Source organism: Eleutherodactylus coqui, chromosome 7, assembly GCF_035609145.1.
Source record: "Eleutherodactylus coqui strain aEleCoq1 chromosome 7, aEleCoq1.hap1, whole genome shotgun sequence".
NCBI lineage: Eukaryota > Metazoa > Chordata > Amphibia > Anura > Eleutherodactylidae > Eleutherodactylus > Eleutherodactylus coqui.
The window spans coordinates 178,560,734-178,588,209 of record NC_089843.1 but is presented as its reverse complement, the minus strand read 5'-3'; the positions used below and the strand labels follow the sequence as shown (position 1 = coordinate 178,588,209).

The following is a 27,476-nucleotide window of genomic DNA, read 5'->3' as shown; positions in this document are numbered from 1 at the left end:
TGTATGGAGCTTTATAGATGTGACAATACCAAACATGTTGGTTTTTTGATTTTTTTTAAATGGGAAGGTGCGCAAATTTTTGTTATTTTTAAGTGTATTTTTTTCTGCATGCAGAAAACTAATCGATGGATCATTTAGTGTAAACAGGCAGTTGCCGTTCACTTCGAACGACTGTCTGCTTACTGTGAATGGAGGGAGGTGGGCTGGATCAGTCCCCGCCTGCTCCGCCTCCATTCAGTCAGTGCACTCAGTGATGCCCATTTCTGTTGAAAAGCACAGGAATAATTATTGCTGGGACCATCTGTTGGGCATCTGTTGCCCCACAGGTTGTCCTGTGTAAAAGTACCCTGAGCGTTTTTTTAACAGAATGGTTATCGCTCAAAAAATCCTTTAAATGAGTGGAAGTGAATCGTTCAGTTTTGTTTGCCATTTATTTTATGCAGTCATAAAGACCATCATTGACTCATTCACTTTTAATTGGGCTTAAACAGTCCTTCTCATTTGCTATACAAGGACTGAACAATTCCGATTGATCCTCGTTTAAACGCGCCAACAATGCATTTGCCTGCATGAATGCGAATGAGTTAGCAGCTACACACTCGCTCATTCAAACAATAATTGGCTCCTCTACTAGGAACCTTAGTCTCTGTGCAGAGGGCTGGGGTGGGGGCTGTAAACAGGTTTTCACCAACCATTAAGGCCTCATGTTCACGGGGAAAATCAGGCCCGCTGCGGATTCTTCATGTAGAATCTGTAATGGGTCCCTCCTGCGGGAGCCATCCCCGCGGGAGACCCGCACTAAAAAGGAGCATGTCTGGATTTTTTTCCGCACGCGGATCCGCGCATGACGGGAAAAATGACATCCGCAGGTATTAAACTACCTGTGGGTGTCCAATGCATCCCTATGGCCTCATGTCCACAGGAAAATCAGGCCCGCCGTGGATTCTTCATGTGGAATCCGTAGCGGGTCCCTCCTGCCCCGCGGACATGAGGCCTAAAAAGAATAATAAACTCACCTGCTCCGGACGATGCGGTTCTTCCCTTCTTCGCGGCCGGATCTTCTTTCTTCGGCCCGGTGGATGTGTTCGGCACGCCAGCAGCGTGCCGCCGCGCATGCGCTGGCCACATCTGCCGGGCCGCAGAAAGAAGATCCGGCCGCGAAGAAGGGAAGAACCGCATCGTCTGGAGCACGTAAATTTTAATTCTGGTACAGGTCTCCTGCCGATCCGTACGGCTTCCATAGGCCTCAATAGAAGCCTGCGAGAGCCGTCCCCGCGGGAGACCTGCACTAAAAAAGAGCATGTCCTGAATTTTTCCCGCACGCGGATCCGCGCCTGACGGGAAAAATGACATCCGCAGGTATTTAACTACCTGCGGGTGTCCAATGCATCCCTATGGGGCACGGATCCGCGTGTGGGAGAAACGCTGCGGATTTTAACCCTGTGGACATGAGGCCTATGGGGCGCGGATCCGCGTGCGGGAGAAACGCTGTGGAGTTTAACCCCGTGGACATGAGGCCTAAGGCCTCATGTCCACAGGGAAAATAAAATTTTAAATCCGCAGCAGATCACCCGCGTGCGTAATCCGCACCTAAAAATTCTTATTGGAATTCATTGACCACCCGTGGGTAAATAAATAGCCGTGGATGGTATTTTAAAGTGATTTAAAAATTTCATGCACGTGAAAAAAAACGCGACATGCTCCATTTAAGTGCGGATCTCGAGTGCGGGAGCTCATAGGACTTATAGCTCAATTGATCTCCCGCATGAAAAAAAGAAAGGAATTTAAGCTCATCTGCACTGCATCCGCAGCAGAAATCCGCATTACATATCCGCAGCGGACCTGATTTTCCCCGTGGACATGAGGCCTTAGGGATAAGATAAAACTGAGCTCTGCTCCAGGTGCCCCATAGCAGTCACATGGGCTTCCTTTATGGGATATATAACCTTGAAAATCTAGGCACTTTTTTCTTTAAGGCTGATTTGAGAAATGAGGTCCAATGTGCTTTTTGTACCTCGGCTTCCTATAATATTGTCAGTACTTTCCTAGCCATAACTCAAGTGAAAGTACCTTCAGATATCTTACTTGCTTGTCAGAGCTGATCATCAGTCACTTACCTCTGCACAAACACTTCAGCAAAGGCTCCACTAAAGTGATAAAGAGATAAAGATAAGACCAGAGAATTGCTGTCAATGATTCTGTGAGAGTTTCTAGATTCATCACAATAAACTAATGGCTTTTGTTTTATTATTACACGACATGATATGAAGCATTGCAGCAAAAACTGACTGATCAAATTTACAACCAAGAGACGAAGCTAATTCTTCTTCAAAAAAATGCTGAGAATATCTCATTGAGCCTGAGCAATGTCCATGCAATACTGCATTCTCTGGAAGAAAAAATCAATGAAGCCGATGAGAAAAATCTGCCGTCATTCCTGAAAGGTAAATATGTATCCAAACCAGTTCAGATAAATTGTATGACCTCGTAGATAGATCTGTTCTATAGAGAAAAAGATGTGAGACTATTCATTTCTATCACAACTTTCATTCTAGGTGACTTCTTACTAACATTAAGTTTCTTGTGTAACTTTTTTAAACAGGTCTGTAGTGAAGGGTAGGCAGACGAGGCGGTCATATAATTTATGTACTGAAACAAAAACATCAGCCTCTAATGGCCCTTTTACACGATGGAATGATTATCGTTCAGTTTATCGCAGGATCATGCGAAGTTGAGCGATAATTATTAAGTGTAAAAACTGCCAGCAACTGAATAATTAATTGATCATTCAGTTTAGGTGGGACGAAAAATCAAATGATGAACAGCTCTTGTAAATGGGCAGCAGTTCATCTCTGCTTTAGGCCTAAGTCAGACGGGCGTTTTTAGCCACGATTTGCGCATGCGCATGCGTCCGGCGATTTTATAAAACCATTGCTTTGCAATGGTATCGGACACATGAGCGCTTTTTATGCGCTCGTCCGATAAATTATAGAACAGAAATCGCAGATCGCACCTATCTGCGATCTGCGATTCCTGTTCTCTTCTCTATATGCGCTCAATGGGGCCGGCGGCAGCAGCGCCGACCCCATTGAGAACATATAGAAGACAAATCATTCTTCTCTGCCACAGCTGTAACAGCTGTGACAGAGAAGAACGATGTTTGCCCATTGAATTCAATGGAGCCGACAATACAGCCGCTCCATTGAAAGCAATGGGCTTCCGGCGTGTGCGGGGTGAATTGTCGGGAAGGGCTTAAATATATAAGCCCTTCCCTGCAATTCATCCTAAAATGTGTTAAAATAAAAAAAAATTGTATACTCACCTTACCGCTGCAGCCGGAGTCCAGCCGCGGCCGCTGTCAGTTCTCCTGAACTGCTTCTCGGCACTATTCAGCCGGCGGGGCTTTAAAATCCCCGCCTGCTGAATGATCTGCCTCTGATTGGTCACAGCCCTGACCAATCAGAGGCAGGTTTCACTCACACACCCATTCATGAATTCATGAATGGGTGAGTGACTGCTGCCTCTCAGCGCTGAGCCAATCAGGGGCAGGTCTGACTCACATCCATTCATGAATTCATGAATGGGTGTGAGTGAGACATGCCTCTGATTGGCTCAGCGCTGAGCCAATCAGGGGGCAGGTCTGACTCACACCCCCTTCACACCCACTGCAGGACGGCCGCGCGGAGCTCCGGCTGCCGGGAGAAGGTGAGTATATATATATTTTTTATTTTTACACATTTTAGGATGAATTGCAGGGAAGGGCTTATATATTTAAGCCCTTCCCGACAATTCATCCCGGGCTCGCCCGCAGCGCATTGCTTTAAATGGAGCCGGCTCTATTGCCGTCTCCATTGAATGCAATGCGCTGGACAGCTCCGGCCCGTTTCTAATGAAACGCGGCTAGGAGCAGATTTTCGGGCGACTTGCGGGCGACTTGCGCGCACCGGTTACGCGATTTGCGGATGCGCATCCGTCATGCGATCCGCAAATCGCGTGAAAAAACGCCCGTGTGACTAAGGCCTGAAGCCTCATTGTCTTAAGCGCCCAACAATTGTCCAATGTAAATGCATCCCAAAGTTCTGTTGCCAAAGTGGCTAGTAAGGCTGTAATTAGCAAAGACTAGGAATGTAATGTGTCCTTCAGATGGAGTAAAGGGAAGAGTTCATTGGTGTCGGAACAGCACCTGTCGAAAAGCAATAGACTTTTTTGTTATGTAACCTACGGTAAATAATAATGAGCTTCCTTCTCTTGGCTGATTGAAGAGAACAAGCAATGCTGGTAAGGAGGGGGGGGGGGCATTTTCTTTTTGTATCCAATAATTTAAAAAAATATATAATATATGGTATACATACACATTATGTATAAAGCTAGGTAACTTATCATTATACAATGGTCTTATTCTTCTTTTGTACTTCTTTGTACATGAAGTCTGTACTTTGGATGAAGATTGCAAGGTTGAATAGGGGTTGTTTTTTGGGAAGAGCAAATTTTTTTATTACTCCCCTCCCCCCCCCCCCCCCCAGCAAGCAGTGCTTTGGATGAGGTCAGGTATAGGTAAAGATTGCAGGGTTGAATAGGGGTTGTTTTTTGGGTACTCACTTTACTGACCTCAGAAGGATAGAAGGCTGAGTCAACCTTGAGCCAGCTACCTGAACCATGCGAGACTTCAACTCACAGCCTTCAGGTCGTGAGTGAGAGCTTAGGACTGCATACTGCTGCCTTAAGACTCTGCACCACACAAGGCCCCTCATGGGCTTTTAATTTATTATTTTTTATTGCAAAGATTCTTTTATACACTTTATGGGGGTGGGGATGCAAAAAAAGTAGACCCACACAGTTTTACAGGAAATTCAATATAAACATATAGGGGCTTATGTCTTAACCCAATTACATCAGAATTCTGGCAGCAAAAAACAGCAGTTTTGGCATGTGAGTTTTTTGCACAAAAATATGTGACATTTTGACCATTTTTTGTTACCTCTACCAACTTTTTGAAAAATATGCATGGCTTATTAGGAGGAAAGTGGGCGCCCCTGCATGACAGATCCAAGTATAATTTCCCCCAGAAATTGGTGTAAAAAATACCAGAAATCCACCCGAGTTCAAAGCTGGCGTAAATAAATTTCCAAGGCACACAAACAGCCAAAGGTTATGTTATCATCCAAATTAATGTTCTGTGCTTCCCATAGACTTCAATGAGAAAATTGCATCACACTCGCATGCACACTGCATGCCATGTGAGTGCGATTTTTTTTTCAAGATCCCATAAGAAAAAATGAGTGATTCTTTCCGCAAGAACTCTAAAAAAAAAACATGCTGCGATTTTTTATTGTTCGCAGCGTCACTGCAAGAAAAAAATTGCTCATGTGAATGGACCTATTAAAAAGAATGGGTTTCATATTCATGCGTGTTTGGGGTGTCTTACCCATCTGCTTAAGCCCTAAACCAAACAACCAATTTATTCAGCATATAATCAACAGTTCCGTATTTTGGAAATATGTTGGACAGAAAATCTACCAATATGACAGCCTTTTTATGCTCAGTTTTACTTTAAAGCAAACCTAATGACTTTCATTTTACTTTGCTCATCTAGAAATATTGTTACAAGTTCAGGTTGTGTGAAAAAGAAAAAAAAGATTCATTTATACACCATTGATCGTATACACATTATTTCAACAGAATGCAAAGTACACGGAATCAAATCGATTCAGTATATCAATATAAGTGTAGACACTTCTGATAATAATCATATTATATTACACACACATCAGATTATTTTCTATTCCTTTTGCATGAGACAATGTGTCAATAGGACTTAATCTAAACTCTATATCTGTTAATTGGAATAGACTAAAGCAAACTCCGAGGTCAAAATTCTAGTTGGAACAAATGAAATGAGCTTCATTATTTTTCTTTATTTCCTTTTATTTTAGATTTGAAATCAAAAAGTATTACAGAATTAATTAAAGACATTGTTAAGGATCAGTTGACAGTTCTGCAGGGAGATATGAAGGAAACAGTAGCTTTACTGTATAAAAGTATGTCTGAAATATCTATTGAAGTTGAAAGGAACAAGGAATTAGTGAAAACATTGAATCATACTATAATTTCTACCCACGAAAAGTGTGTACTGGAAGGAGAGAACAAGGCCACGATGGACGATGTGGTAGAACTGAAGAATCGGGTTGAGAATTTGAAAAATACGGCTTTTGTTTGCACAACGTCTTTTAACGAAATGGAGGAAAAGCATTCAGCGCTAGAGAAGGAATTAGAACAGGAGAAACTGAGAAACAAGGATTATTTTGAGTCACTGAATAACACACTGAGCAAAATAAGGGAAATTCATAATCAGATGTTACCTGAGGAACATACAGAAGAGCCATCAGTCTCAGCAGTAAATGGTTCCATACATGATAACATAACTGAACATTTTATTACTTTGCAAGAAAGATTCAAAAAACAGAACATAATGATGCTTCAATTGTACGATGATATTAATTCACAAGATGGCAAAATCAATAACCTTACAATAATGTTGGATCTCCAGAAGCAATCGATTGAGAAAGCCTGTGAAGACCGATTTTCATCTTGCAAGAATGATTTTCAGAAGCAGTTAAAGAAAGCTAAAGAGAGCATGTATGTGTTAAACAAAACTGTATCTGATGTGGTCCTTCCTCTGGATAACAAGATCGATAAGATGAATGAGCAAATAAATGATTTGTGTTATGACATGGAAATACTACAACCCTTAATAGAAAGGGGGGCACCATTTACCATGCCAACTGAATGTGAACATGGAACTGATATAGGTGAAATCAACAATGAGATTAAGAATATTACAGAAGTCCTCAATGACGTAGGTTCTAGAATGCAAGAATTGGCTAAAGGTCAGAAGGAACTTCGTAGCAAAGCAGAAGCTCATGAACAAACGTTCGAAAGGCGTCTAAGTGAGTGCATCATACAGATTGAAGACGGTCTGAACAGCACTATGGATGTAATAAATAATGCTGTTGATTCTATCCATGATAATTTTGTAATGAAATCAAGCTTATCTGACATGGAAAATGTAGCTGAGCTCTACAATGCGACACTTGAGAAGCTGGAAAAGGTTATGTTGGCCATTCCACAGTTGAACAATACCTCGGAGGAATCACGATCAAGTCAACAGGATGTTGAAGAAATTGGACATTATGTCAAGGTGTCAAATGAAAATAATAGCAACTTGTTGACCTACTCCGAGCTTTATCAAAAGATAAATGCCATGCAAATTAGGTTAGAGCAAAATGAACTAAACATGACCCACATGGGTGAAAAATTGCAGCTCTCAGAAACTAATGCAAACAACTGCCAATCACATTTGCGAAGTATAGAATCCCAAGTAAATCTTATTCTGATTAATCCTCCAAAGAACCAAAAAGATGAGACAATCTCAAACGGCAATGGCCAACAGGAGGTAAACTCAAGACTTAAGGCCCTTGAGTTTAAATCTGTACGCATGTCATCAAGTATACCACAACTAAATAAAACAGCCAACGAGGCAAAGTTCTTGTGTCAAAACATTTTCATCACTGTTAAGAAAGTCAATGACACCGTGCCCCGATTAATTAAAGCTGCCCAGCCAAATATTACACATTTACAGAATGGCTTTGAGGAGTTGATTCGTTCTTTAGTAGAAATGAAAATAGAATCCGTCCTGTCAAATCTGACTTCCTATGTTGACAATTCACTATCTGATGTGAAAAATAACATTGCTAAACTTCAAAAACAGATGAAGGCCCCTGTAAAAAAGACTATTCCAAGTAAAAAGATCAATCAAACCGCATCTGTCATCGGACGTAATCAGAGAAACACTGATCTAGCAGATCAAGGTGAGTAATGTAAGTATTAAAGCATGTGCTGATAACTGAAGGGCAGCATGATGGCTCAGTGGTTAACACTATTGCCTTGCAGACCCTGGGTTTGTATGTTATGGTCTTAGTGTATTTAAGATAGTGAAATTAAGCTTCACATCCCATTGGGAATAGTGAGTAATTAACTCTCTGCCTGAGGACATTTTGATGGCAAATTCGATAAAGGAGTGCCAAAGGGGCCTTGATGCCTTTCTTGAGCATTACAATATTACATATTATAGTCACCATTACTTCAGAAGGGTCAGTGATCCGGGATTATTCTGATTGCCAGATTGGAGTCAGGAAGGAATTTGTTTCCCTTATATGGGGAAATTGGCTTCTACCTCATTGGGGTTTTTTTTGCCTTCCTCTGGATCAGCATTGGGGGGGTAATAAACTGTACTAGATGGATATATGTCTTTGCTTGGCCAAGTGTGATTGTTCTCAGTGAGAGAAACCAAGTAAACTTGTAGATATGATACCCTTTAATGGCAAACAAAAATACATGATGTGACAGCGAGCTTTCGGGTCTTCTATCGATCCTTTCCTGCCTGATGAAGGATCGATAGAAGATCCCGAAAGCATGCTGTAATATGTATTTTTGTTAGCCATTAAAAGGTATCATATCTACAAGATTACTTGGTTTCTCTCACTGAGAACAATCACACTTTACTCTACTGGCTAACACCATACCAAACCTTTTTTTCGTTTGGCCATACATACTATATCTGTACAATCTCTGTACACTGCTGTGGAATACATCAACCTTAAATTCTATATATGGGATAATTTTTCCCCTACTGTAAATCATTCTAAGGCCTCCCTCGCACAGAGGTTTTTTTTAGGATTTTCAATGGAGCCTTTCACCCAGCCTCAGACAGCTGCTGCACTTTACAGCGTCATGATTTTCGAGCTTAGTCTGTTCTATTTTAGGGCATTTAGCACTTCTCATCAACGATGAGGAGTGCTAAAAGCCGGCGTCGCCAACAGCATTGCTGCGGCCGAAGACGACAGTAAAATGGGGCAAAGCGCCACGATTTAAATTGCGGCGCTTTCAGCAACGCCTGTGTCAGGGAGGCTTAAAGGTGCATTTACATGTAGCAGATTTTGGTGCAGATTTCACCCTCTCAATTGAATTCAAATTGAAGGGGTGAAACCTACAGCAAATCTGCAACAAATTCGGCGGCAAATCAATGACGTGTGAACGCTACCTAAAGAGTATTAGAAGCCACCACAATGGCTTAAAGAGAGCGCATCATGTCACCACAGCACCATAAACTAAGTTATTGTGCCATTGGGGAGGTGACAGGGAGCCAGGTGAGGTATTTTTTAAACTCACCGGCTCCCTAGCTCCAGCGGTGTCCCCTTTGAAGATCGCGTTGGCACGGCAAATCCAACTCTTTTCACAGTGCCATATGCACCCTCTCATAGACTTGTATGGAAGATCACACACAGCACTGTTAGAAAAGTCGGATTTGCAATGTCGGCACAAACTTCAGAGGGGGACACTGCTGGATCCGGGGAGCAGGTCAGTTAAAAAATATCTTACTCAGCTCCTGGTCATGTCCCCTAACTGCATTATAACTTAGCTTATGGTGCTTTGGGGATGGAAAAGATTCCCTTTAATGGTTTGTATAATTGGAGTACATTTTTTCAGAAAAAAATTATAGCATACTCCATTTGGATACCATATTATAGTGCTGTTCCCCCCTGGAAGCAATGCGCCTATGCATAACCACCATATACATAACCCCATTATAAGACTCTGCACAGAGCACCATATGGCGACACACTGGGTGCTTATGCCTTCATAGGACATTGTCGCTGGGGCTCCATGTGGTGGCATCCTGCCTCCTATACACGGCTTTCACATGTGCATAAGACCTAATTCCATCATTTTATTTATTGTGAGTATATTCTCCAATTAGCATTGTGAATTTTATTGGAGAAAAGTAGTCACATTATTGTGCATATTGCAAACATTTTTTTTATCAAAAAATCAAAAACTTAATGGACATTTTTTATACTGTAAATTCTAGGGGTTTATTTAGGTATCATACAAAAAAATATATAATCTGCTATTTCTCTCAATAGATGAAAACTTCAGTTGCAACAGTGGACCTTGTTTAAATGGTGGAACTTGCATTAATGACCTGAAAGGCTTCACATGCGCCTGTCGCCATCCTTTTGGCGGAGTGAACTGTAGTCTAAAGATGTCAGATGACAATACTCAGTCACTAGGCAAGTATAATTTTATGTATTTATGATCCCATTGATATCTACTTAATACATAATGACTAGAAAGTATGGACCATTTCAAAGCTATAGTTTATGAGAAACAGTTCACTATTACATTTCGGCCTTATTCCTATTAGTGTGAACGCAACTACACTCAGCGGCATGGAGCATAGTTCGGCCTGGATGAGGGGAATCCCTTCCCTTTGCCAGCTTTTCAAACTCTGTACCAGAGTGCAGGAGTTTGGAAAAAACTGTGGGAAGATAGGTGCTACCCGATCTTTCCCGCACAGTTTAACTTACATGCAAGAAAGATAGGGCAGGTCCTATCTTTTTCCGGCCGTACAGATCAAGGCTGGGAAAAGAGGTGGTGAAAACAAAATCACTGAAACCCCATAGAGATCAGTGGTTTCGTTTTGTCCCGTTATATGGCTGTGATTATATGGCAATATAAGAGGACAAAGCCGCACTTGTCTGAATCTGCCCTTAATGTAATTCAGGACGAGAACACACTGGCGTGGGCGCAACTATGCTCTCCAGCACGGAGTGTAGCTGCATCTGAACGGGGGGAATTTCTTCTCACTGGCGGTTCAAACTCCGTGGCAGAGCGCTGGAGATCGAAAATAACAGCGCGAATATAGGTGCTGCACGATCTTTCCCGCACGATGTATACACTACGTGTGGGGAAGATAGGACAGGTCCTATCTTTTCTCGGCTGTAGTACTCTAGTCGAGAAATCCCAGCAGTGAAAACGAAACCATTGAACTCCTATTGATATCAGTGGTTTTGTTTTGCCCCCTATTTAAGGGGAAAAAAACACGCCCATGTGTTTAAGCCCTCAGGATAAGATTTGTTCTATTGGCGAAATGGGGGGTTCTTTTGGTGGGACCAAGTTCTTTTCCATAGCAGTATCATTAATTGCTGTACTAGAGGATCAGAAAATCATAGTAACAGTTGTCATTCCTTACCAAACCAGAAACCTAATAAAATAAAGTGGTTGCACCAAGATGGCATCCCCTGGTCCTATGCCTATGCAGGAACCCCATATATAACCTTAATAGCTATACAAGAGGGTCCTGCTAAGTCCTGTGCCATCCTTGTAATTACAGCGATTATCATAGTATCATACTACATTTTCCTGCAGTAGCTACTGCGGAAAATATGTTTTGCTGGCCACGCCAATATCCGCTATTTGCTGGGGTGGGTGAGAGAGCGGGAACCAGGGCAATGAGCGGGACACAGGGTAGGTTCTTGCATTTTGATAGGGGTTTTGCATGTTGGCACAACCCCTTTTAAGAGTAGACAGCTGGGTATTTAACTCAGTCACCATAGTAGAAAAAGCAATGCATATGTTCCTCTCACTATTGAACACTAGATACATTAACACCAAGGTCTCCCCAATGGGCAAAAAGAAATTCCTAATGATGAAAATGTACACCTTCACACCACTGTTTGAAGAACTCAATCACCCACCTCCCCTAAGGATTTCTGCATATTCAAACTTAGTGTACCAGAGAGTTAAAGCCTCTAATGGCACTAGAACTGGGGGGTCCACTACCTTTCCCTATTGGACTCCAAAGAATTGAATTCCTTCCCACTGACCAATGGAAGTAACTTCCTTTCCCCATGGGATAACATGGAATATAAACATCTCTTCTCCATCTTGGACAATATAGAATTCATTCCCTACACCTCTGTAATGAACACCAGGAAATATAACTCAATGATCCACCCTGACCCCACAGGAAACCCCAGAGTTTAAACTCTGTTTCTTCATTTGACTTAAGAACTCTAAAAAGTTTGAACTGCGTCAATAATTCATTATGGATCCTAATTTGTAATAGACATTAGCCCTAATTTTATGGAATTTGAATGCCAGAATACAATATTTTGTTCTTGACAATAGGGAAATGAAACCCCTCATCACAGAGCAACAGGAAATCCACAATGAACCCATACATTTTTTACTTGATATAAAAGAATATAAAACCCCTTAAGGACATGGCTCTTTTGGGCTTAAATGACACAAAGATATACATGAATTTAGTTTTTTCATTGTTGCATTTAGAAAGCCACAATTTAGTTTTTTTTAGTTTTCCATAGTCACAGCCATATAAGGGTCCGAATATATTTAGTCCCACCCTCTTATATAAGCCACACTCCTTGGAAAGGATGAGCACATTTTTGCTGCAACCTGCTGCTCAAGTGTCACCTTGTGAAGGACTCTCCCAAGTTGACAGTTCCATATATCACGAGATATACCCTCATTTTATGATCGGGGGAGCTCTGTCATCAGAAACCCTTACCAAATTACGAGAATGAAGAAGCCATGTTGTAGTGCTGCATCCTCTTCACTGTTTCTCACTGCGCCAAACTGTGCCCATTTGAGTTAATGGGGCTGGTAGCAATTCCCTGCACACTCCTCTGGCCAGAGGTGCTGCTGTCCAGGAAAAACTTTAGGAGGTTTTTTTGCCTCCCCCCTGCCAGTTTTTCAATGCCATTATTGAAAGTAGAATTCCCATCAGACACATTTCCTCTGGTGGACTCAGGAAATCCCAGTTCAATTCTGAAGTGAGAAGGGTGCATCCTAGCAGTAACTGTAGAATGTACGTACACCTTTTTGGGGTTTCACTGATGATTATATAGATATTTTAGTTTCTGTTCACTTATGAGCACTGCTTGCCAAAAAGAATGAGAACTTATGAAAGCCCAAGTTTTACTTCCTTCTGTTACCAGTTTCTAGGAGTGTTGAAATATGATAATGGTCTTTCAAATATTAGCTATTATACTTTGCTACATCTTGACTATAAAACTGGCAGGTCTAAATCTAATTATGATTACCTCTATTCTTTCTCAGTGTTGACACTTGTGCTCAGCACTTTTTGAAACCGATTTTTCAATGTACAGTATAATCCAATTTTCAGTGCCTGGAAAAGCATAAAGGTTAGATAGCCTTACAAGGTGACACACTGATTTACTAAGATACAGTCCCTGAATGTCTTGTTTTACACATCCCAAGGACATTCGGTAATACTGTCTCTATTTCTAATAATATGTCAAAAAATGTTTTTTTGAACATACAGCTGAACATATTATTTATTGCGGGTACTGAATTATCACAGTTACATAGGTTTAAAAAAAATGCATATCCATCAAAATCAGCCTTAGAGTAATGCCTTGTGCAGTACAGTTTATTGACGCCTATGGTATACTATATATTGTCCAAACAATGCAGTCATAATGTGCCCAAATAATGAGCTATTTAAATCTCATTTTGCATTTCCTCCATGAGTCCCATCATGGTTTACTTCTGAATCCCCAAAAATGTGATTTAGATAGAACTCCTGGACTGAACCATTCATTTACATCAATGCAACTAATAGGAGAGACCAACAGGATGGGATAAGATAACAGTGCAGAGGGAATGGAAGTTATTTCAGGCGTAAAAGCAGGGCTGCTAACCTAAATTTTTCTTTTTTTCTGAACCAGCTATCCAATAATTGAGGACAGCCAACACTTTTTACAGACATATTGGTCAAACATAATGAATGATAAAGATTATAATTAATACATATTTATAGGTCAGATACTGATATGATCTCATTACCAACATTTACTGTGAGCTGGAAAATAATGATAATTAGTCATAATAACTTGCTCAAGTACCACCAGCCTCAATAATCCCCAAAATATCTATTTTTTTTCTATAGACACTGGAAAAAGTGCCCTATTTTTACAGACTGTCCATGAATTTCTGGACAGTAGACAACCCTGGATAAAAGTCATGCCTTAAAATTAACCTCTTTGTTCCTGAATAGTGAAGCAATTCAAAAAACACACAATGAAGGAACTGTCCGTACCCATTAGCTGTATTCAGCTATGCAGCTGAAGATGGATTTTCCATAGCAACACTCATCAGCTGCATAGCTGTACAAGGATAGGGCAGCACTTCAAGAGTGACTTTCAGTTGAAAGTGGCCTGAATCTATTAATTATATTAGAAAACAAAACAATCCTAAAATTGCCTGTTCTTTAAATTAAAAAAATCAAATGACAAGAAGTACACTTTACAAAACCACCAGCAATGTGGTAAAAAAAAAAACATTTTATTTTTATTCCACTGGTGGAATTTTTATTCCACTGGTCGATTATCATTAAAAAAAATTCACTTTTTGTTCATCGTTCATTTTATACAGGCATAAAAACAATCGTTCACTTTAAATAGCGTTCATTCAGTCCCTCTCATTCACTTATACAGGGAATGCGAATGGCTGAACGATTCTCATTTGAACGAGCCAACAATATAACTGCCTGTATAAACAGGCTGCACGAGAGCGAACGAGCTAGCGATGACGTTATTTGCCTGTTCGCTCATTCAAATGCTAATTGTTGTGTGTAAACGGACCCTTAGTCATTACTGGGCTCCCACCGTTGATCCCACAGGCACACTTTCTGTACTCATGCAATCCCATGACATACATGTAGGGCATGTTGCATTTAGAAAAGGTGTTAAAGGGTTACATTCATTCCATATTACTCCATTCATTTAAAATATCAGTACCAAATAAATGTACAGTATATGCTAAACCGCTTTTTAGATTTCACAATATTTCAAAGATGTGTATTAATTTTAGCAATACAATAACTAGTAAATGCAGAAGAACTACTTACAGGTTGCAATGTTCCAAAATATATAAAGTTGATATAAGTTCAAGAAAAATATTACAATTTTAATGAGAAGAAAACAAATGTTTCCTTTATAAATTAATCAATTGTAGCAGATTACATCTGGCCATGGCATCTTTGGACAATGTTACGACATTCACTATCATTACTTGTGGTGTCTCAGTGCAATCCTGATGTCATGTGACCACAGTCTCCATGTACTCCTTGCCTTCAGAATTCAATTTTTTTTTTAATATTTAGAAGAAAAAAAAATAATTTCTTAATAATAAACCATATGTATGTTTCCACAGATTTCTCGAAGGGATCATACCGATATGCACCAATGGTGGCTTTTTCAGCCTCTCACACATATGGGATGACATCTCCTGGACCGATTCGATTCAACAATTTATATGTAAATTATGGCGCATCTTATGCACCCAGCACTGGGAAATTTATTGTGCCGTACCTTGGAGTATATGTTTTTAAATTTACCATTGAATCATACAGTCATCGTGTTTCTGGCTACTTAGTGGTTGATGGGACTGACAAGATTGCATTTCAATCTGAAAATATTAACAGTAACATGTACAGCGATAGGATGGTGACAGGAGATGCTTTGTTAGAACTGAACTACGGGCAGGAAGTATGGCTCAGATTAACATCCGGCTCCATCCCAGCTCAGTACCCACCCGTTACAACATTTAGTGGATACCTCTTGTACCGCACATAATTTTGATCGCGGTAGGTTTTCAGAAGTCCTTGAAACTATATAAATATAAGTATATATGTTTTATTTTAATGCAAGTCTTGGGCCCACAGTTAAATGTAATGCAGAAGCCTTGTCACGGAGGAATATTTAAAGGATTTGCTAACTTGGAAACACGTAAATGAAAAAAATATCACTCTAACTTCCTACCTCCATTTAAATTCACAAAGTTATTAAATATAAGATATCCGGCCAATAATTGCTATATTATGAGATCTACCATGTTATTGTTCTAATTGGACTCTAGTAAGGCTCTGTTCACACATGTCGTAAACCTTCACTGCGGTTCCATGTGACAGGAAGAAGAGCATTGTCTGCAATTCTATTCTTGACTCCAAAACATGGATACCCAATTAAACCCAGATGAACCCCATTAAAGTCGATGGAGATTACATTTAGCGATGTATTCAGGTCTGGTTTAAGGGGTTAGAAAACTGGGCAATAAGGTAGGAGCCTTACATATGTAATGTAAAGACTGAGAAGGGTACTATATAAAGCTAAATATAACTTTTATCTTTTATTATCTTTTAGCATTGGTGAATCAATAACCAGATATATACAATTGTAGGCTGCATTGTGTATGACTGGTCCTAGAATGCAAAAATGTATCTATACTCATTGTCCAAAAAAATGAAGCACCTAGAAGGAGTTGTTGGAATCAAATGAAAATTTCTCTGTGATTACAATATCAGAGCAAAAGGATAATTTATTGCAGAAAGCGGAAGACTTTAAGGGATGCTCTAGTACCCTGTTGTACTGCCTCTAGCTTGGATACAAGATGTGATACGGACAGGCATTGAGGCTCTAGTACCCTGTTGTACCACCTCTAGCTTGGATACAAGATGTGATACGGACAGGCATTGAGGCTCTAGTACCCTGTTGTACCACCTCTAGCTTGGATACAAGATGTGAAGCGGGCGAGCATGGAGGCTCTAGTACCCTGTTCAGTTTGCCTCTAGCTTAGATGCAAGATGTAATACAGGCGAGCATGGAGGCTCTAGTACCATGTTGGGCTACCTCTAGCTTGGATACAAGATAAGATATGGGCAGGCATGGAGGCTCTAGTACCCTGTTGTACCGCATCTAGCTCAGATAGCAGAGGTGATACGGGTAGGCAAGGAGGCTCTAGTACCCTGTTGTACCGCCTCTAGCTTCGATACCAGATGTGATACGGGTGGGCATGGAGGCTTTATTACCCTTTTGTACTACATCTAGCTTGGATACAAGATGTGATATGGGCAGGCATGGAGGCTCTAGTACCCTGTTAGGCTGCCTCTAGCTTCGATACAAGATGTGATATGGGTGGCCATAGAGAAACAGGTTCTGTATGGTATCCTGCAGCATATAACTCCACATTTGCTGTCAAGGAGTTTCTAGATCGTGCACACTCGTAGGCTGTCAAAGTTGGCATCTCAGATGGTTTCTTACATGTTCTATTGGCAATAAATCTGGTGACCGAGCAGGCCATGGAAGTGTGACAATGTCGTGGGGACAATCCTGTGACCCCCTTATGTGTGCGGCTGAGCATTATCCTGCTGGGAAATGCCTCTTGGAAGCCTCCATGAGAGGAACACATGTGGCTGCAGGATGTCCTGCATATCGCTGAGCTGTCATTGTCCCTGGTACCACTGCTAGGGGTGACCGATTGTCATTTGCAATGGCCCCCAGTCCATCACGCCAGCAAGGGGCAGTGTGCCGCTCCACAGCAAAGGCAGGATGTAGGTGCTCACCCTGAGGTCTCCAGGCACAAACACAACCTTCGTCAGTACGCAGATTAAACCTGGATTAATCACTGAAGACAACTTGGTTTCACTCAGTAGCAGTTCAGTTTTGTCATTCATGATACCACTGCAAATACAGGCAACAGAGGGTGAATGTTAAAGACAGTACATATAATGGGTGCCATGAGACCAAATGGCTCCAACAGACACAGAGGTGTAACAATGGCGCCTCCTGTGTGTGGATGATGGACAACAAAACAGTTGGAGCTGCTCATGCTTGTCGGATGACCAGATGATCCTCTCTACTGGTGGCCTGTTGAGGTCGTCTTGAGCCCGGTCAACTTGTGTGCCCTCACACATCCACTGGTCCCAACACCTCCTAACAGTTTGGTCAGTACAGCCCGGTGGTGGCGATTCATCAATGCAACCATCTAGCTTTTCCCATTGCAATAATGCGCACCTCTCAAACTCTGTAAACTGCAAAATCTCTTCTCTACACGAGTGGAAGAAGAGGCCACTCACTACACACAAGGAGCTTCTGAGAGCCTTTTATAGGCCATGGGGGGGACCACTTTTAGGGCCTCAGGTGACAAGACTGTTTATCTAATCACAACTCTTATCATTTGTATATCTACCTGAGATGTAACTGCAAGCTAGGTTTTGCAGAAAACGACAACTCCTAGGTGCTTCATTTTTTTTCAAAGAGTGTATATGTATAATGATATGCAATTCACATATGCAAATTATATTTTTCCATCTATGCATGTAATTTATATTAAAAATGCTATAAAATGGTTATGCATGTACAACATCAACATTTTCTAAAAGAACAACTAAAATAAAATAAATTATGCAACATCTGTTTTCGATTATTTGTTGCAATTTCTTAGAAAACAGAACTGTAGAAATGTACAGAGAATTATTGATCACTTGTAACACTACCATGTAATATTATGTTGGTCCCTCTGAGGATGTCCTTTGGTAAATGGCACCAAGACATTAGCAGTAGGAGCTCTGTAGGTTGTGAGATGGAACCTCCATGGATCAGACTTGGTTTTCAAGTATACATTAATCCCACAGAGGCGTAACATGCTTAAGATCTCAGGAATTTGGAGGCTAAATCAACATTGAACATTTTGTTGTGTTCTTCAAACATTTTTTGCTGTGTGAAAAGATACATAATTCAACAATATTCCGTAGGAGGCCACTGCCATTAGGGGATGTAGCTACCATGAACGAGTGTACTTGGATTGTACAATGTTTATGTAGGTGGCGTTATGTCAAAATAACATCCAAATGAATGCCAGGTCCCAGGGTTTCCTAGCAGAACATGGCCCAGAGCATTACACTGCCTCAACCAGTTTGCTTTCTTCCCATAGTGCATGCTGATGTCCTCTCTGCCCCAGGTAAGTGATGCACACGTACCCGGCCATTGACGTGATATAAAACATAATGTGAACTATCAGACCAAGCCACCTTTTTCTATTGCTCCATGGTCCAAGTCTGATACTTACTTGCCCACTGTTAGTGGTAGATAGGGGTCAGCATAGGCACTCTGACTGGTCTGTGGCTATGCAACCCTATCCTCAGCATGTTGCATTGCACTTTGTGTTCTGACAACCTTCTACTATAGCTGACCTTAACTTTTTCAGCATTGTTTGCTACAGTAGCTCTTCTATGGGGTCAACCAGATAGGTTAGCCTTCAGTCCTCAAGCATATCAATGAGCTTAAGCCTAATGCGCACAGGATTCCGCAGCAAATACTGCCCATAGCACGCTATAGAAAATCGTTTTCCCTGCACACGAGTGAAAATCAATTGCAATTTTCCATTCTCAGAGGGAAAATCACAGCATGCTCTATTTCGGTGCAGATTCCGCTCAGATGGCTTCCATTGAAGTCAATGGGAACCATCCAGTCCGCGGCCCGTCCGCAGCTGTCACAGAATCTACTGTATGTCATTGCCTAGCGATGGCGCAGCATCATCTCTACTGCTTTACAGATGAAGAACACAGTGGACAGGTAAGCAGCGGTCACTGGCCGGGCACTGGGTCGGATTTCGCTGCGGGATCCTACATGTAGAATCCGTCCGTGTGCATTCGGCTTTAGGCATCCAAGACCTGGTGCCAGTTCACTGGTTGTCATTCTTTGACACTACTAGCAGGTATTAAACACTGTTTATTGGGAACACCCCACAAGACCCCCTCATATGAGGAACAGTGATGTGGCTAGTGCAGTGTCCATTCAGAAGAGTAAAAAGGGCCACATATAAATGCCAGGCACTGCATCATTGGGTGAAATGGAGCACATACCATGTGGTTTGTATTCCCCCTCCCCTATCTCATTAGGGCTGCTGCAGCATGTGGGAGTAGTAGTGGCTTAGCAAGAGCATGACATAGGAAACCCAGTGCAGCGAGCCAGGAGACAGCATGGAAGAGAACCTGCTCCAATCTGCAGGAGCAGGCTGAGAAGAAAGTCCAGAATCTCTGGTTAGTGTGGTTAGAAATTGGGTCTTCCTCCTGTTGGTGAGCCGAGGGGGGCTGAATGACATCCCTGGCTGAGAAGCTGTGCACATGCAAGCAGAGGGTGCCTCCTGCCCATCTGATCAGAGAAGAAGATGGTTGCACAACCAGGCTGCAAAACAGGGTTAAAGAGTAGAGCTATGTGAGTTTCAAGTCCCTGCAGCCCCCTCTTCCTGCTAACTGCCTGGATTGTACATATGTGCCTCCTTAAAAAAAGCAATCTAAATCATATTAGCTGAAGAATAACCATGCAACCTACTAAATGATGAGATTTGAAGTTTAGCTCTGTCCAGTTGCGGTTTGGTTACTTGTAATCAATGGACTATACATACGGTATTTCACATATACATTCACACCTAAATGCTTACAAAAAGAGATAACTGCTATTAGAGGTTTTTATTTTTATGAAATGGATAAATTGCCACAATCACAATTTTCATGTTTGTTTGTTTGTTTGTTTTTTGCCACAAAATAAAAAACATAAGTACTGGTGATTGTTACATTTTTCCAGAGTGCTTTTATAAAGAGTAGTCATTTATTTTATGGCCAGTAGGTGGTGCTATTAACAGCTCTAATAAAAAGGATGCAGAAAATCATCACTTCAAACAAAGAGTGTGTAATCTAGAGTAAATGTGCAAATAAATGAGGTATTGTATGCAGAGCGATTTGGAATTGGCACTACAAAACAACCAGGACCAGCGCCAAACATGGGAGTTCTCCTCTTTGTTGCCAAGCAGTTGTGAATTCATGGCTTATAGATTGATGAAGTGGGGTGTTTTTAAGAAGTAGTTTTAGGAAATGTGCTATTCAGCATGTTAAATGCTGAGTACGATCAAAAAGCCAAGAATGAGTTAGTCTTGGGCAGTAATATCAATGTATTTAGTTCGGTTTTCCATAAGTGTAACTGTAGTGAAATGAAGGAATAGCATCAGAGTCCCACAGAATGCAGCTCATTTACTTACAACCTCCACGACGTATGTAATAAAGTTTGGACCTAGTGTTGTTTTCAGGCTGCACCACATTCATCAAACGGGAGAGTGTCCGAATGTCTGGTTATTGCTCAGGGAAGAAATTGCGGTACACCGTTTGCAGGATGTGCTGTTAGCAATAAAACCGCCTAGGTTAAGAAAAAACGTATGTGCTCGAAACTGCGCAGTTCTCTGACGTGTTATGTACTTGCTGGATTTTGTTAAAAAGATTCACTTTAACCCCTTAAGGACATGGCCTATTTTGACTATAAGGACGCAACGATTTTGGGGTACAGTTCATCTCGACTTTTCAAAAGCCATAACTTTTTTTTATTTTTCCTTTAAAATGGCCATGCACAGGAAATAGGGCATGCTGCAGATTTTTTGCACGAACAAAATCTGCACACAAAATACGTGAAACATATGAATGAACCCTTTGACATCAATGGCTCCTATTTTCTGTGTTTTTTGCACGCAACTTTTTTGTGCGTAAATCTGCTAGTGTGAATCCTGCCTAAGGCCGCCTGCAGACAGCCGGGTCGTATCCAGCTGCAAGAATTCTCGCAGCGGGACCCGAGCCCCTGCAGAGAGCAGCGCGACACTCACCTGCTCCCGCGGCTCCAGATCTTTCATGTGCCGGCTGCCAGGCAGCCGGCGCATACGCAGACCGGAGCCGGCGGCTGGGGAGTGACATTTCTGTGCGGGGCTCGCGCAGACAAATCGTGGCCGTCTGCATAGGATTGCGTATTGTGTACGGGCGGAAATTCTGCCCATGTGCAGGGGGCCTAAGTCCTTACAATATCTATGCTTATGACAAAGACAGAAGACAGTAAATAACTCACTGCTCCCCTTTTTCATTGCAATGACCCTTCACCATCTCACGTGACAATGTGGCAGATCAGAGCCGTTCTGTCCTCATGTTGCAATATTAGTTTTTGTCTGGTAAGATGACGTCTAAGGAGAGGTGCGCTGTGTGGTCATGTCTGTGTCCCCTATATATTAGGACAAGTACTAAGGGTGCCCTGTGTAGCCATGTCTGGTCCCGTATATACTAGGACACGTACTAAGAGTGCACTGTGTAGCCATGTCTGTGTCCCCTATATATTAGGACAAGTACTATGGGTGCGCGTTCTTTAGTCATGTCTGGGTCCCCTATATATTAGGACAAGTACTATGGGTGTGCTATGCAGTCATGTCTGTGTCCCCTATATATTAGGACAAGTACTGAGGAAGGGTGCTCTGTGTAGCCATGTCTGGGTCCCATATATATTAGGACAAGTACTAAGGGTGCACTGTGTAGTCATGTCTGGGTCCCCATATATATTAGAACAAGCACTATGGATGCACTGTGTAGCCATGTCTGGTCCCCTATACACTAGGACACGTACTAAGGGTGCACCGTGTAGCCATGTCTGGGTCCCCATATATATTAGGACAAGCAATATGGGTGCACTGTGTAGCCATGTCTGGGTCCTCTATATATTAGGACAAGTACTAAGGGTGCACTGTGTAGCCATGTCTGGGCCCCCATATATTAGGACAAGTACTAAGGGTGCACTGTGTAGCCATGTCTGTGTCCCCTATATATTAGGACAAGTACTAAGGAAGGGTGCACTGTGTAGCCATGTCTGGTCCACTATGTATTAGGACAAGTACTATGGGTGCGCTGTCTAGTCATGTCTGGGTCCCCTAGATATTAGGACAAGTAATAAGGGTGCACTGTGTAGCCATGTCTGTGTCCACTATATATTAGGACAAGTACTAAGGAAGGGTGAACTGTGTAGCCATGTCTGTGTCCCCTATATATTAGGACAAGTACTAAGAGTGCACTGTGTAGCCAGGTCTGGTCCCCTATATATTAGGACAAGTACTAAGGGTGCACCGTGTAGCCATGTCTGGGTCCCTATATATATTAGGACAAGCACTTTGGGTGCACTGTGTAGCCATGTCTGGTCCCCTATATATTAGGACAAGTACTAAGGGTGCACTGTGTAGCCATGTCTGGTCCCCTATATATTAGGACAAGTACTATGGGTGCGCTATGTAGTTATGTCTGGGTCCCCTATAAATTAGGACAAGTACTAAGGAGGGGTGCGCTGTGTAGTCATGTCTGGGTCCCCTAGATATTAGGACAAGTACTATGGGTGCGCTATGTAGCCATGTCTGGGTACCCTATATATTAGGACAAGTACTAAGGGTGCGCTGTGTAGTCATGTCTGTGTCCCCAATATATCAGGACAAGTACTGAGGAAGGTGCACTGTGTAGCCATGTCTGGTCCACTATGTATTAGGACAAGGACTAAGGGTGCACCGTGTAGCCATGTCTGGGTCCCCATATATATTAGGACAAGCACTATGGGTGCACTGTGTAGCCATGTCTGCTCCCCTATATACTAGGACAAGTACTAAGGGTGCACTGTGTAGTCATGTCTGGTCCCCTACATATTAGGATAAGTACTAAGGGTGCACTGTGTAGCCCTGTCTACGTCCCCTAGATATCAGAACAAGCACTATGGGTGCACTGTGTAGCTATTTCTAGCCCCCTATGTATTAGGACAAGTACTGTGGGTGCGCTATGTAGTCATGTCTGGGTCCCTTATATATTAGGACAAGTACTAAGGGTGCACTGTGTAGCCATGTCTGGGTCCCCTATATACTAGAACAAGTACTAAGGATGCACTGTGTAGTCATAATGCGAATGAAAATTTGGGGGCTTAAAGGCCCACTAGGATTAAATTGTAACCCATTCCACCACCGCCTTTGTCATAAGCTCAAACCCTCAGTTAAGTTCCCTTAAAAAATATATTTTATTACATATCAATAAAAGTTATCAGAGTAGCAATGAGTTAAAAAGATCAGAGTCTCAATGTAGTATGAGTGAATGCAATATCCTGTCTTTAAATATCAGGATCATGACTAACACTTGCTGCAAATGGTGCGTGCTACCATGCAGCGGTACACTGCTATGTGCTAAAGACATGGCAAGTGATTGGATATCTGCATGAACTACCAACATGTGTGATAAATGTTACCAGATAAACTAAGTCTAAGATACGCTTTTGCAGGATAGACTAGTTTCACCAGAACTCTGGCGTCCTCAGGGGTATAGTTCTGGGGAAGCTAGTTGAAGGAGCTAGTCTTTTCGCAGATGTAGTCTACCCTGCAAAAGCTAATATATACACACAGCTCTCTCCATTGTAGTTTATAGGGCCTAATAAATGAAAGGGCGTAAGCTCAATATCCATCATCTACAGTGGAGAAAGCAACATGCATTGTCTCCCCCTCTCTAGGGTGCTGATTGGGGGGGGGGAGGTGACCCCCATTCTCCAAACAAGTAAGAGTCCTCGAAGTGTTTTATTATTGCATATACGTAGGTCATACCATAAATGTCTCAGATGGGAATACCCTTGCGGCCCTTGGAGGTGGTTCAGTATGTCAATGTGGCCCTCAGACCATGTACCATGTGATAACACTACATACATTTTTACAAAACACTGAATGGGACATTATACAGCCATTCTCTTATCATCTGGCTGGTCTCTCCTTATTAGTTGTGAGAGGCTCTGCGCATGTCCAAATCCATCATTAAAGAATGTGCAGTTAAGTGAATGCTAAAGGGAAGTTTACTAATCCTGTCTAATATTTAGACACTGTAAACTTAGATCAGGTAGTCGAAAAATGCACCGGATTTTTTAGAATGGTTCATGCTGGATTATAGATGTGAGTGACGCATCTTTTAGACACTTTTGCCTAACTTTATGCCACCTCTTGGTTGGCACAGGTTGTTGCATTTATTATACGCCTTCTTTCCTGCAAAGCCACATCCTCTTATGAAGCAAGCCACTGAAAATCCAGCACATAATTGTGGTACAAAGCATATACACCAGTTTTTATTTATGCAAATTGAGCCAGAATTATGGCACATTTAACTGAATATCCCCTAACATATTTAATTTGTTTTATGATAAAGTGGAGCCCTTAAAAGGATTTTCTCACTAATGGGAGTAAATGTTTGATTGCTTGAGATCCCCAGTAATCCTAAGAGCAACACACCTCGAATGTGCAGTGCTAACGGGGCTCATCACTCTCCCTCTGTCCCATAGAAGTTAATGGAGCAGTGGCCACCCATGTGCAGCATGGTGCTCCATTCACATGGGGAATTAGGGGTGCGCCATTCATTGCATTACTGGGTGTGCTACTAGGTAGACCCCTCAGCGATCGGTCCTTTATACCTTATCCTGTGGGCATGAATGTCTTTAGAAAGGAATTCCCTTTTTACAAATTTGTCTAACATTAAGGGCGGGCAGATCTGTATCCACTGTCTAGCCCTATTCTATAGCTTTCATCTTTATCCTGAACCATTAGAATTGTAGGTGCCCTTATTTCAATGCACTCTTACACCATAATGGTAATAGTATCTAGTACCCTCTGTGTGATCCTTAGATTCACATGGCTATATGCATGTTACACCCAAGAAAGATGGGTGCAACTCACATCGAACAGCACCTGGACATCTGTCTATTAGTTTTCTGTTCTGCCAGGACCCTGCACATTGCATGTGCTATTCTCATCCATGAAAACAGATGAGAATAGGTCATGCAACAATTTTTTTCCATATGGGCCATCAGTCCATATGAAAAGTGGGATATGTGAGTAGCTTCATAGACTGTAATGTGGCTGGATGGTGCTTAAAGAATACATGGATAGCACCAGACCTGAATATGCAATCATGTAAATGGACCTATTAACTTGATTATCTGACCTCCAAATTTTGACTCGGCTTGCCACTAGTCCATTTTTAATATCATCATGTGTTGCTCCATATGATTTATTGTTGTTAACATTACATCTGACTTCATGACCTGCTACCCTTGCATTCACGATTACTAACCAAGCCTGTTCCCTGACTATAATACTAACCTTCAATTCTGATTTGCATGTTATGACTATGCATGCCACTCTTGCTGCAATGGGCCACCCCTTGCTTTTAAGAGTGAACTGATGATAAAGCCTGTCTAGCCAAGGCTATTCCAGGAAATAAGTGCAAGGAGAATCAGATTTTACTAAAATCCAAGCCCAAATAAAGACTATGCCAAATTGAGGTCTCATAGGTGAAAGGTGTGATTTGCTGGGCATTTCCCCCTGAATTGTAAAGATAAAGGGCATTATGAATGAAATATAAGTATGTAATGAAAGGTGCTCCTGTCTTCTACTACTGTATGTCCTCGACAATTCCCTCCTTTTATAATTTTTATTTCTGAGGGAGAAAGACAAGATGACTATATTTCTAGGCACACTTCCAGCAGAATGAGGGAACCTTGAAATAAACATGCAGGGGATATAAAAAGTCTGCACACCCCTGTTAAAATGCCAGGTTTTTGTCATGTTAAAAATTCCGACAAAGATGAATCACTCCAGATTTATTTCTACCTTCAATGTGACCCATTATCTGTACAATTCCATTGGAAAACAACCTAAAATCTGTTAGGATGGAAAAATTAAAAAAAACTAAAATAATGTGGTTGCCTAAATATGCGCACCCTAAAACTAATACTTTGTTGATGTCTCCTTTGACTTTATAACAGCATTCGGTCTTTTTGGGTAGGGGTCTATCAGCATGGCACATCTTGACTTGGCAATCTTTTCCTAATCTTACTTGCAAAAGTGCTCAAAATCAGTCAGATTACGAGGACATCTTGTGTGTAGCGCCCTCTACAGCTCAACCCACAGATTTTCAATGAGATTCATGTCTGGGCTCTGGATGGGCCATTCCAATACTTTGATCTTCTGTTGAAGAAGCTATTCTTTTGTTGATTTGGAGATATGACTTGGGTTGTTGTACTGAAAGGTGAAATTCCTCTTCATCTTCAGCTTCTTAGCCTGAAGGTTTTGTGCTAAAATGGACTGATGTTTGGGACTGTTCATAATTCCCTCCACCTTGAATAAAGCCTTAGTTCCAGCAGCAGAACAACAGCCCCAAAGCCTAATGCTGCCTCTACCATCTTCACTGTGTCTATGGTGTTCTTCTGGTGATGTGCAGTGTTGGCTTTGCACCATACATATCTTTTGGAATTATGGCCAAAAAGCTTAACATCGGTCTAATTAGACCATACCACATTCTCCCACATAGAATTGGCAAAATGTAGCTGGGCTTAAAGGTTTTTCTTTGTTAGAAAAGGCTTCTGTCTTGCCATCCTACTCCACAGCCCAGACATGAAGTATATGGGAGATGGTTGTCACATGCACTACACAACCAGTACTTGCCAGAAACTCCTGCAGCTCCTTTAATGTTACTGGCGGCCTCTTGGCAGCATCCTGGACCAATTTTCTTCTGGTCTTTTCATCAATTTTTGATGGAAGTACAATTCTTGGTAATGTCACTTGTGCCAAATTTAATCCACTTCATGATGACCGTCTTCACTGTGTTCCATGGTATATGTAATGCCTTGGAGATATTTTGGTCCCCTTCTCCTGACTGATACCTTCCAACAACCGGATCCTTTTGATATGCTGTAACTTCTTTACGGCTTTTGCTGAAAAATGCAACTAAGAAAATGTCAGGAAAATCCAACTAAAAAGAGATGAACTTTTTATGGGGTAAATCATAATCACTTTATATAATGGCAGGGAAGTACTAACTACTATTTAACATCAGTTTAAATGTGATTGGCTAATTCTGAACACAACCACACCCCCAAGCATAAGAGGGT

At 41.7% G+C, this 27,476-nt stretch overlaps 1 protein-coding gene across 1 annotated transcript in view; it reads left to right on the top strand.

Moving 5' to 3' along the window:
* Window positions 1-18,136, top strand: part of MMRN1 (multimerin 1) — an 87,575-nt gene extending 69,439 nt beyond the window's left edge. The window contains exons 5-8 of the mRNA XM_066574038.1: window positions 2,271-2,444; window positions 5,934-7,868; window positions 9,984-10,130; window positions 15,100-18,136. Of these exons, the coding sequence (XP_066430135.1) occupies window positions 2,271-2,444; window positions 5,934-7,868; window positions 9,984-10,130; window positions 15,100-15,521 (2,678 nt within the window). The 3' untranslated portion in view covers window positions 15,522-18,136. The remainder of the gene's footprint in view (window positions 1-2,270; window positions 2,445-5,933; window positions 7,869-9,983; window positions 10,131-15,099) is intronic.
* Window positions 18,137-27,476: the final 9,340 nt, after the last annotated feature.